The 12288-nt window shown below is 43.7% G+C and overlaps 1 protein-coding gene across 1 annotated transcript in view; it reads left to right on the forward strand.

The window, feature by feature from the left end:
* Window positions 1–5540: 5540 nt before the first annotated feature.
* The window catches only part of Katnal2 (katanin catalytic subunit A1 like 2), a 54811-nt gene continuing 48063 nt past the window's right edge, over window positions 5541–12288 (forward strand). Inside the window, exon 1 of the mRNA XM_027397932.2 lies at window positions 5541–5690. Within this exon, the coding sequence (XP_027253733.1) occupies window positions 5640–5690 (51 nt within the window). The 5' untranslated portion in view covers window positions 5541–5639. The remainder of the gene's footprint in view (window positions 5691–12288) is intronic.

Here is a 12288-nt window from a genome sequence, read left to right on the forward strand (position 1 = left end):
CTTCATAACCTCCTTTCTGATCTCCATCATCTGGCATTTTCTCCTTCCAAGTCCTCTTCAATCATTTTCCTTCCTTTTCAGTTTTCTTTAGTACTTGTTATATAGTCTGGAAAGGCCTGGAACCTCAATCTCCATGTTCTTCCTCAAGTACTCAGCACTGCCGAGTATTAGTATTGTAGCCACGGGCAACCACGACCTGGGTCCCAGACTTTTCCTTTGTTTCTCCCTCCCTCTTCCTCTGCTCCCTTCCCCTTTCGTCTTGCACTATAGTCTTGGCTGGATTCGAACTCAAGGAGATCCTCGTGCTTCAGCCTCCTGAGTGTTAATTAGGACTACAGGTGCAGACCACCACACCCAGCTCATGGGTGCTATTGATGGTTTCTGGAATGGCAAATCCCAGCGTGTTTCATTTTACTTGGCCCAGATCCTTCAGAAAAGGTACTGTGGAATCACTGCTCTGCCACAAAGAACTTCATGTGCTTCCTAAATACAACTTGAAGGTTAAATTATTGTTTTATCCATGAGCTGAAGATGAGATGTCTTTTTCAAAGACATGAAAACAGCATTAATCTTGTAGGTCTATATAGGATCGCTTGGGTAACTACAGCAATTGTTGGCAAGCAATATTATTCTTCTGATCAGTAGTTCTGAAAAGTCCTTAAAATAGGTAGTAGACCACGTTGTAACCAGAGGTACAGATATCCAAGCTTTGTTATTCCATTTATAGAACATGGAGATTTAAGAACATGATGAAGGGCCCTACGAGGCATTGAATAGGAAGTGAACATTGCTCTCTTTAATCACCATTTGTTATGTTTTTGAAGAAAAAGAGGAAAAGAGAGGCGGATGAGACATGTTAACCAGTTTACTATATGGGCCCGGCAGAGTAGGGACACTAAGAGAGAAGAGGAACAGGGGTAATGGCTGACCGCCATGGCTGGTCACCATAGAGAGGCAGAGAGAGTGCATAGGTGGGAGAAGAGAGAGAGAGAGAGAGAGAGAGAGAGAGAGAGAGAGAGAGAGAGACAACAGCAGGGAAGTTGGAACTTTTAAAGGAGGTCTACGCATGCGCACTGAGGTTCTACACATGCCCAGAGTCCTCAGCAGGCCGTAATGCGTGGCGGGTGACGTGGTGATGACATAGCACATTTTCCTGTGCATGCCCTGACTGTTGTCGGGGGGCAGGGCCTGTCTCTTAAAGAGATATTGCCAATCAGTATTAAAACCTGAATGTCCCACGCTATGTTCTCGCCGGCAAGAACCACACAGGACACTCAGATCCTTCTGCAGGAAAGCTTTAATGCGTCTTGAGAGAGGAGAGCATAAGCTTACCAGAGCGGAGACCCCGAGCCAAGAATCCCGTCCCCTAATAAAGGCTGGCAGCAGCCGCCTGGGACGTGTCACCCTATGAATGGCTTCAGCTCCTCAGGCCATATGAGCCACGGGATAGGCAGAGATCAAAGAAATGGATAATTACCCAGCGCCTGCGAAATAATTTACATTCAGTGCCTGCAGGCACCATCATTGTAATGGAGAATGCAGGGACGGCTCCCTACAGATCCCCCTTTTTTTATTAATTAATGATAAGGCTTTATATTTTTACAAGCAAATAGGTCACCCATATGTTGAGGGATAGAGGCAGAGGTTGTACCTTCCCAATCAAACATTAAGACTGTGTACAAGAGTCGCCATCAGGCTGTTAGCTTGACCCGAAGCGCTCTCGACCTGTCCTCTGCCATTTTTCTGGGAAAGGGAGACTCGGGCAGGCAACCCTTATGCAGGACAACATGCCTCCCAGAGAAGCCTGCATACTGGGCAACTCTCTGTGCGATGCCTTGCTCAACATCCCTCATGGGCTGCTCAAACCAGACACTCTACCCTGTGCAATGAGCCTAGGCTCCGGGTGTGCAAGAGCTGTCTGGCCGGCGGCCTATTGCTTAAGCATAGTTAGCCAAATATCAGTGGAAGCCCCTTATTTCAAAGCTATAAGTGCTTGGGCAATAGCCATCTTGTCTCTCTTAGTTTGAGCCTTGAGCCTACAGACCAGCCAGAGAAGTAACACCAATCCGCAGCAAATGGCTGCACCAAACAATCCCATCCCCACCCATTAAGCGATGACAATCTCTCCGTCAAGGACAGGAGTTAATCTGGATAATAATAGCGGCTCTCAACTCCCGGGGAGAGGGTGGAGTTCCGACTTTTGAAGGTCCGAAGGGGCTCTTTGTGTGAGTCTTTCCGGGATCCACAGGGGATTCTCTTCATCCTGTGGAAAAACACATATAGCTCCCCTGGATCTTATGAGAATAGGATCCGGGCCTCTCCAAAGACCAGTTAAGATATCTTTCCATTTTACCATTTCCTTTGGCCTTTTAGGTTCTGAGGTGTGACGCTTGGCCGCAGTATGGCCCCGAGCGTCAATGTTTATGAGGCTTTAAAGCCCCAGGCATTCCAGGCCTCCAAGAAGTGTTGAATAACATGCACGGCCTTTTCCCCTATCAAAGACTGGGAAAGCCATCTGTAATTTTCTCCGCTCCTCTAATGGTAAAAAGGAGTCAGTACAGAATAATGGGGGTGTTGATGGAAGTACACCCGCTGGATTAACAGGTCTCTTAAATTTACCGGGGTGTGACCGGTTATTCCCTATTTTCTCTCCCCCCTTTTTTGTTTCTTTTTCACCTAGCTGAGCTGTTTCCTCTAAAACTTTATCTCTTGAGCTTTTAGAGTCATTAGAGCTATCAAGATTTAAAGCTTTAAACTTATTTACAGAATCATCTAACAAATTATTCACTCCCTTGTCATTAGACATCCCAGGAGGTCCTTTTTCCTTATTTGTTGTTGTTTCTCTTTTTATACATACTCCCTTGTCATTAGACATCCCGGGAGGTCCTTTTTCCTTATATTTTATTGTTGGGCGCGCCCCATCTCTCATTACATTCGGTTTCTGACATGTAATTCTGGACTTCTTTAAGATTGCTACAACAGTGAGAAAGGTCAAAATGGCTCCTAGTAAAAGCACAGAAGCCTCTACACTAACCTCCCAAAATAGCAACATTCCCAAGCCAAAGTCCAGAAAAGACATACCTCTCCGAATTTACCACCCTGCAGTTCTGAATCCGCCTTGTAGCCAAGGGGTCTCCGCAGTGCCGGCGATGTTAACAAGTTCCCGGGTTTCGGCACCAGATGTCCCGCGCGATATTCTCGCCGGCAAGAATCACACAGGACATTCGGATCCTTCTGCAGGAAAGCTTTAATGCATCTTGAGAGGAGAACATAAGCTTACCAGAGCGGAGACCCCGAGCCAAGAATCCCGTCCCCTAATAAAGGCTGGCAGCCCCGCCTGGGACGTGTCACCCCTATGATTGGCTTTAGCTCCTCAGGCCATATGAGCCACGGAATAGGCAGAGATCAAGGAAATGGAAAATTACCCAGCTCCTGTGAAATAATTTACATTCAGTGCCTGCAGGCACCATCATTGTAATGGAGAATGCAGGGACGGCTCCCTACAATGCAGGGTCTCACATAGACTGTTCCAGACACTGCCTCTGTATGTAAGCAAAAGTGACCTGGAACTTGTCTCAGCCTCTTGAGTGCTAGGAATATGAGCATGCACTACCATACCACACCTAGTTTATTCAGCTCTGTGAATTGAACCTGGCTTCTTACATACTAGGCAAGAACTCTCTGGTAACTGAGCTACATCCCAGCCTGATGATTTGTTTAATATAGCCACCCCTCATCACGAATCTTAGCTTCATTTTCTAGACAACTTGCTTCAGCTTTTACATCAGGCTTTGTGCTTCCCTTTGCATTAAAAAATCATGCATACAGTGGATACCAAAAAAGGGCCTATCAACCTCTGGAAATGGAGTTATAAACAGTTGTGAGCCACTGTGTGTGTGCTGGGAACCGAACCTAGGTCCTCTGCAAGAGCAACGAGTGCTTTCAATCCCTAAGCCTATCTTTTTGTATTTTATACTCCAAAGCCAGCTGATTTCTTTAATCCTCATGAACCAGCCTTTGAGTGTCAAAGTTCTCATTTGCTGCTTGCTTACACCTTGGTTTTCACAGACCCGAAGGGAGGGCCTTGCTTAGAATGAGATATTGGCTTGCTGTTCTGTTCTGTGTCTTAAGGAGCTGCCTTCCTTCCTTGTCATGTTTGCTCACTCAAATAGCACTTTTGGTTCCCTACAGAACTTTCCCTTTGAATTTACGACTTGGCAAACTAGTGCAAGAGCTCTAACATTCGGCCTATTTTGTCCTCATTTGTCAATGCATTCATTTGTTTAGTACCACTGGGGATTGGATTCAGGGCTTTCACAGAGGCTGGGCAAATGCTCTATTACTGAGCTATATACCCAATCCATGTTGGCTTTTGACACATCTTCTTCATTTAATCTGAAAGACATAGGTCTGATTTAAACTGAGAGGTCTCTTTCTTTCAGCTGGACACTTAGAGGCCATTGTATCTTGTTAATTGGCTTGATTTCAACATTGTTGTTTATCTAGGAATCCATAGGCCAATTAGTAGGGGACAGTATGAATGCAAGCACCACAAAGTTTAGTGCATTATCTTATTAGGGTACAGTCTGAGATACTCTTCCCCGACCCCCAGTTATAATAGCAACATCACAGACCATTAGTCACAGGACATCATAACAGATATAATAGACAAATTTTAAGTGTCATCGTAATTATGAAATGTGGCACAAATATAGCAATTAAATAGATGCTGGGAAAATGGGACCAATAGTTTCCTTCCTGCAGGGCAGCCATATACCTTCAATTTTTAAAAATGCAGTGGTTAAGAGCACATATTGCTCTTGCCAGAGGACCCAGTTAGGTTTCCAGCACCGACATAGTAGCAAACACTACAGGTAACTCCAGCTCCAGTGGATCAGCTGCCCTCTAATGGCATGCTTGGGCACCCGTCCCCACCCCAATAAAACTTAAAATAAAATGTTCTACTACGTTAGCTTCTTTTTTAAAAAAAAAAAAGTGAGGAAGGGAAGGAGGGAGGGAAGAAAGAAAAAACAAGGGAAGACAATGAAGTAATAAATGAGTCAATATACTAAGAAAATGGAGGACAGAAATCCTCGAGCCCACGCGAGTCCACTCCTGACGGAAACCGGGCTGTTGCAAAGGCAGCAGAAGAAGGGAAAGCTTGGTGTGCGGCTGTATTCCTGAAAGAGTATTGGCAGCCTTTCAGTCTGGGGCACGATTTCAAAGAAAAGCAGGGGGAACTCCCTAACCTTTACCCTTTGACACGGAGGCGGGGTGTCAAAACCTAGCCATTGGGCCATAACCGCCTCCACAACTGCCTGACTAAGGTCAAGTACGAATCAGGAGAACCCAAACAACCACAAAGCCCGCCCCCAACGGCTCTGCCAATCACACCCTCTTAACCTCTTGATTGACTGGAATCGCGCAAACGCTCAGGCTCAAACGTTTAGTGTAACCTTGATTGACTCATTAAAGAATCCTTCTGAGGCCGGTGATTGGCTGCGTCGTCTGGGCCCTGGCCAATCCCGAGGGGGGCGGGCTGGTTGAGCGTCGGAGTCCTGCAGCTGTCTGTCCTTAGACACCAGTCCGCAGGTGGCGGGCTTCCCTTCACTCTTCGTGGGCCCTGGCTCAGTGTCTAAATGGAGCTTTCTTATCAGACTCTCAAACTCACGCACCAGGCGCGGGAAGCGGTAAGGAGAGCGACCCCGAACAAGCGAAACCCAGCCTGGAGCCAGGAACTCTTGTTGCAACAGGCTGATTCGCGAGTCTCCAGTTGCTATGGCGACAAAGGCGGATGCTCAAGCGGCGCAAGCGCAGTGGCCCTAGGTCCCTTGGTGAAGGAGGCTAGGTTTGAAGTGGTGATCCCCGCAGTATAAATCTGGGTTCGAACCGTAGAGGGCTTGGGGATGACAATGAACTTTTATGAAACAGAGCTGTACGGTCTGTTTGTGATTTGAGGGTCAGGTTAGAGGCTGCTTGTGGACGTGAGTTTGGAAGTGTACAAAATGAGACTGTTAGGCTGGGCGTGGTCATGCACGCCTTTAACGTCAGCGCCCGGGAGGCAGTAACAGGTTGGTCTACAAAGCAAGTGCCAGTCCAACCAGGGAGAATATATAATGAGACCCCATTTCAAACAAACATAAACAAACCAAAACAACAACAACAAAAATGAGATCGTTGAAAGCGTCCTGCCCCATCCTTCTCCAAAAAACCCCTCCTACTAACCTGAAGGTAAAATCCTAGGTTTGGGTCCTCAGTTGTCATTATCAAGGCTAGAGCTCATAGGCATTAAATAAATCACTCCTCCCAACCCCCTTCAGGGTCTCCTTGTGAGTTAAGAGAATTGACTGATCCTTTCACACGAGGGTTTCGTGAATTTACAATACAGCCCATGGTATCCTGTGGTCTGGGTCGTCTGTTGCTGCCAGCAATATTTCCACAACGATGAACATGAATTGAAAGCTTATCCTATTGCAGGCACAGGGCATGAGAACAATACTGTGGGTACCGGGGGTGGGGGTGGGGTGGGAGCGGTGCTGCTGGTGCTCGGGGAAAGATGAATAAAATTCAAGCTAAGAAAACACAGCGCTTACTCAGGGAGTATTGATATATATATATATATATATATATATATATATATATATATAATATATATTTTTTTTTTTTTTTAAAGTTCCACAAGTGACCACTACGTTGTATAGCTAAAGTTATCAATCATTGCTCTAGTGTCTTCTATCTTTTAAAAAAAGTATTTATTTTCTGTGTGTATTTTATCTGTGTGTATGTCTGTGCACCACCTGTGTTTAAGTGCCTGTAGAGAGCAGAAGAGTGCACTGGAGCCCCAGGGACTGGAGTTACAGACAGTTGTTACCTACCATGTTTGTGCTGGAAATTGAACCCAGATCCTCCGAAACAGCAGAGCCAGTGTTGTTGTTCTTTTTCTTCTTCTTCTTCTATTATTATTATTATTATTATTATTATTATTATTATTATTATTGGTTTTTCGAGACAGGGTTTCTCTGTGGCTTTGGAGCCTGTCCTGGAACAAGCTCTTACTGTAGACCAGACTGGTCTTGAACTCACAGAGATCCACCTGCCTCTGCCTCCGGAGTGCTGGGATTAAAGGCATGCGCCACCAACGCCAGGCTTCATTATTATTTTTTAACCGATTTCTCCACCCTCCTCTTCTCCCAGTCTTTCCCTCCCCCCTCCTCCCCCCCCATCCACTCCTCCTCCATTTCTATCGATGAAAGGGCAGGCCTCCCATGGACATTAACCAAATATGGCATATCAAGTTGTAGTAAGACTAGGCACCTCCCTCGAATTAAGGCTGGGCAAGGCAATTAAGCCCATCCCACTTCGCCTGCACTACCTGCATCATAATCAGAGACACTGCCACCTAAGAAAGCCAATTTTTGGGCTTCAACAGGACTTGCTGAAACAAACTGGGACAAGGCTTGTGAAATTGGTGACATAAACACACCAAATTTTTAAAGCACAGTCCTAAATGGCCTCACGTTTCCATGAATGAGACCAAACTACTTCTAAACCACTCTGCTTAGTGTACCCATGTCTTAGAAAGATGCTGTGTGGAGATCGTGATTGTCAAGGACTTGACACAGCCAGTGGGATGTCTTGGGTATCTTTGTTTTAACTTGTTCAATACCTAACTTTTCAACCTTCCTTATCAACATCTATACCTTTTCCATCTTCCTGACTCTGAGATCATGCAACAATATAAACCCAGTTTTTTGAACCAGAATTCCCAGTCACCTACAGTTTCACTCACAGAAGGAAAACATCAACAAATATTCTTCATTCTACTTCTGTAGCTGATCTCTAATATTTAATAGTTCATCCGCATCCTGATACCCAGTGAGCCCTCACGTTGCCTATTTCAGTGGACTTCTATCTATTCTCTGTTGGGTTTGCCTCTCTCTAGTCTTCATTGAATGTTACTCTTTGGCTGGTATCTTTTTTATGGCTTTCTATTATATATATTAAATTTGATGCAACCTGTGGAACACTACAGTGAGACAGAACCGTGTGTCGCAGGGTTCTTCCCATCACTTTCTGCTTCATCTCCCTCAGTAGTAGACGCATCCTTTCTGATCAGACATTTGTCCAAACTCCATAGAGCTCGCACACTAAAATCTAGTATCCAGCTGTGATTAATTTATTACCTGTTGTCTGTATGTATCATACTCTCAAAAAGTGAATTTTCTAAGCTTAAAGACAGAGTCCAAGTCTTTTTTGTTTCCTTGTTTTGTTTTAGGCCCTAGATGGCGCTAAAGCAATGTTTAGATGTGCTCAGGGTTAAGAGCAACAGGATTGCTCTGATGAGGAGGGAATAAGGTGGAGGTGGAGGAGGAGACAGGTGAATTCATTATAAAGAGAACAGGCTGTCTACAGGAATTTCCATCACTGAATTCAGATACTGTATTCGAATTTCCAGAATGTTTCCTTTAAGACGAGAGTCTTGTGTGGTCTACCATGTTCTCAGATTGGTCATGTTATTTACATTAAAGGAATTTATGCCCTCACTTCTGAAAAATAATGTAGCATATTTTAAGATACTTTTCTTTGCTCCTCTAATCACTCTTTTCCTTGCTCTCCCCCTCCTTTAGGAAGAATTTATAATGGATAAGTAATCTAGAGATGACTAGGTCTGTGGGGGATATGTATGGGTTATATGCAAATGCTGTTACATTTTACATAAGAGATGCACAGGTTCTGCATCTGAAGGGGGTTGTGGAACCAGTTCACTCCAGGATACCAAGATGTGTCACCCTCTATCACAAAGTGTGTGTGGGGTGTGGTGTGCATGCAGGCATATATGGTGTATCTTGCAGGTTTTGTCTCTTTGGAGAACCCTATTAAATTCAGGTTTGTATCACAAGATTATATGATATACCATTGGTATCTTTGGGTGGTAGATTTTCTCTTACAGTATTTTAAATTTAGTGTTTAATTAAAATTAGACTATATCCAGAGGCTAGGAATCTAGATTAGTTGGTAGAGAAGCCCTAAGTTTCATGTCCAGCATAACATGACAGATTTTGTAATCTTAGAAAGGAGTTCAGGGTCATCTTTAGCTACATGGTGAGTTTGAAGTCAGCCTGAGATACCTGAATGGCACCTTGTCTCAAAAAAGAAAGAAAAAAAAACAAATAAGATTGTATCTAATTTGTATACCTCTGCCAGTTGTTTCTTTTTTTCCAAACATAAGAACCTGTAAAATGCTCTGAGACCAGGTGGGTTGTAAAAAGCAGTAGTGTCAGTGTTTTAAGTATGCACACATGATTAGAGACAAATAATGGCTGGATTAATGCCCAGGAATAGTTTTTGGAAAGCCTGGTCCACACACTCACGTGTATACTACCAATAACCAGGACAGGAAGCCAGCTCCACCCCCACCCCCTACCCCCCACCCCACCCCACCCCCAATCTCAGCAGATTGGAAGAGGCCCTTCTCCAAGGACCATCCACTTCTTTCTCATGTATTTTTAAAGAGGTTTCTGCTTTGCCTAGGGTGAGCCTTTTGTATTAAAAATTATTTAGTATATGCTTAGCTAATTGATGAAGCAGTTGACTAACTTTTAAAATGAGTGTTAAATGCCTTACCCTTTATTAATTGCATGGATTCCTAAAACAAAACAAGTCATTGAAAATCTAATTACCTCTGTGTTTTCCTTCAAAGAACTGAGGCTTATTAAACTTTAAATGTTCAAAACATTTAAGCATCTATTGAAATACCAGTAGTTATAAACAATGTTCAGTTCTAAATACTAATTAAACAAGTTCTAAATCACCATAAAGCTAGGCTGAATTGTAAGTAACTCATGTTTTATGTTCTGCTCTGTCCTTTTTTTTTTTTTTTCCTGGGCATCAGTAGCTCATATACTTTCTTTTTTTTCTTCATTTTTTAATTTAAATTAGAAAAAAGATTGTTTTACATGTCAATCCCAGTTCCCTCTCTCTCCCCTCCTCCTCTGTACTCCACAAACACCCTATCTATTCCATTCCCTTTCTGCCTTCCATGGGGGATCTTCAGAGTCTGTCATATCCTTTGGGATAGGGCCTAGGCCCTCCCTCATGTGTCTAGGCTGACAGAGTATCCCTCTATTTGGAATGGGCTCCCAAAGCCCATTCCTATGCTAGGGATAAGTACTGATCTACTACCAGAGGCCCCATAGATTTCCGAGGCCTCATCACTGACACCCACATTCATGGGAGCTGGATCAGTCTTATCAGTCTGGGGTCCATGAGCTCCCCCTTTCTGCTTTGTTTACACAATGAAGATTAACTACTTCAACGCTGACCAATACGGCAGCCTTGTGAGCGTCTTCCAAAATGCTGTGGCTTTAAAAGCTGCACATTTTGATGCACAGCTGTAATCTCAGCACACTGGCGGTAGAGACAGGAGGACTGCTGAGAGTTCAAGGGCAGCTTAGGCTATATAGTAAGTTCCAGGCCAGTGTGGGCTGAATAGCTAGACCATGTTTTAAAACAAAACAAAACAAAAACCCAGAACATAAATAAATGAAATGCTATTGTTAATCCACATTCTTCTTGTAAATCTGGACCAAGGAAGGGGGACTTACCAGAGAATCGGGAACACTTTGCCAGCATCATGCTGTACTCATGGAGACCTGTTACCATCACCATAAATATCCAGGTTTTGTATTTAAAACATCCTTACTGGCTTTCTTTTGTACAAATAACTAATTTTTGGGGGGAGGGTTGAGATAGGATTTTTTACAGTCAAACTCATTCTATAGATTATGGGGTTCTCTAGGTTGCAGTGATCCTTCTGCCTCTGCCTCCCACTTACTGGAATTACTACCATGAACCACCCATGTCTGGTTGGGTTTTACCTTTAACCACCAAGATAGAAATCTCATCACTTGAATATATACTTTTTTTTACATTTTATTTTTAAGGTTTATTTTGTTTTTCATTATGTGTATAAATATGTGTAGGTGTGTGCAGGTGTGAATGCAGGTGTTCATGGAGTCCTAAGATCTCCTGGAGCATGACTTAAGACAGTTTTAGGTACTAGTAACTAAACTAAGGTCCTCTGTAAGAGCAGTACATCAGTACATGCATTTAACCATGGAGTCATAGCTCCAGCCCTGATTTTATTTTTATCTATCTATCTATCTATCTATCTATCTATCTATCTATCTATCCATCCATCCATTCTGCCATCCATCTATCTAGCTATCATCTATGTATGTGTTTATCATGTGTGTATAGGACTCCCTCCCCATATTTGATGTTTTAGGTAGTTGGTAGTCACCCAATCAGGGTGCTGGGACTGGGAACTCAGGTCCTCTGGAAGAGCAGCAAGAATTCATAACTTATGAGTCAGATACATCTCAAAAGGACTTTTCTTTTTTTTTTTCAAGGCAGTGTTTCTCTGTGTAGCTTTGTAGACCAGGTTGGCCTCTAACTCACAGAGACCCACCTCCCTCTGCCTCCAGAGGGCTAGAATTAAGGCAAGCACCACCACTGCCTGGCTAATCCCAACATTCAGATGATAAAGGCAGGTGGATCTCTCTGAGTTCAAGGCCAGCCTTGTCTACATAGTGAGACCCTGTCTTTAAAAAACAAACAAACAAAAACTAAAAAAAAAACAAACAAACAAGAAACAAAGAAAAATGGAACTTTAAGAGTTGAAAAGTACAGTACTCCACCTGAATGGCAAATTCACTGGATGATGTAAGAAACAGATTAGTGAACTGAAGAACATACACCAGAAATGATCTCAACTGAATCATACAGAGAAAGGGCTGAAGAAAAAAAAAAATGAAGTTCATGGCCCAGAGAAATGCAATTCATATCCAAGGGTGAACTTAGGGGAGGGGAAAAGAATATGAAGAAATTATGGCCAAACATATTCCTCTAGATGATAAAACCCCCAAAGCAGACAGGTGGTGGTGCACGCCTTTAATCCCAACACTCAGAAGGCAGAGGCAGGAGGATCTCTGTGAGTTCGAGGCCAGCCTGATCTACAGAGTGAGTTCCAGGACAGGCTCTAAAGCTGCATAGAAACCCTGTCTCACCAAACCAAACCAAAAAACCCTAAACCTCCAAGTAGGAGAAGCACTTGCTGATTTGACAAAGCACACTGCTACGTTTTGAGTAGCTTCTTTGAACCCGAGACGATAAGAAACTGAAGGCAGCTTCCAGCAAACAGGCAACCAGAAACAGGCCCTCAGTCTGAAACCCATAAGGAACTGGATTCTGCTAATAAACATCCAGGCAGAGGGGAAAGCTTCGATG

The sequence above is a fragment of the Cricetulus griseus genome, chromosome 2 (genome assembly GCF_003668045.3).
Source record: "Cricetulus griseus strain 17A/GY chromosome 2, alternate assembly CriGri-PICRH-1.0, whole genome shotgun sequence".
In the NCBI taxonomy this organism is placed as follows: domain Eukaryota; kingdom Metazoa; phylum Chordata; class Mammalia; order Rodentia; family Cricetidae; genus Cricetulus; species Cricetulus griseus.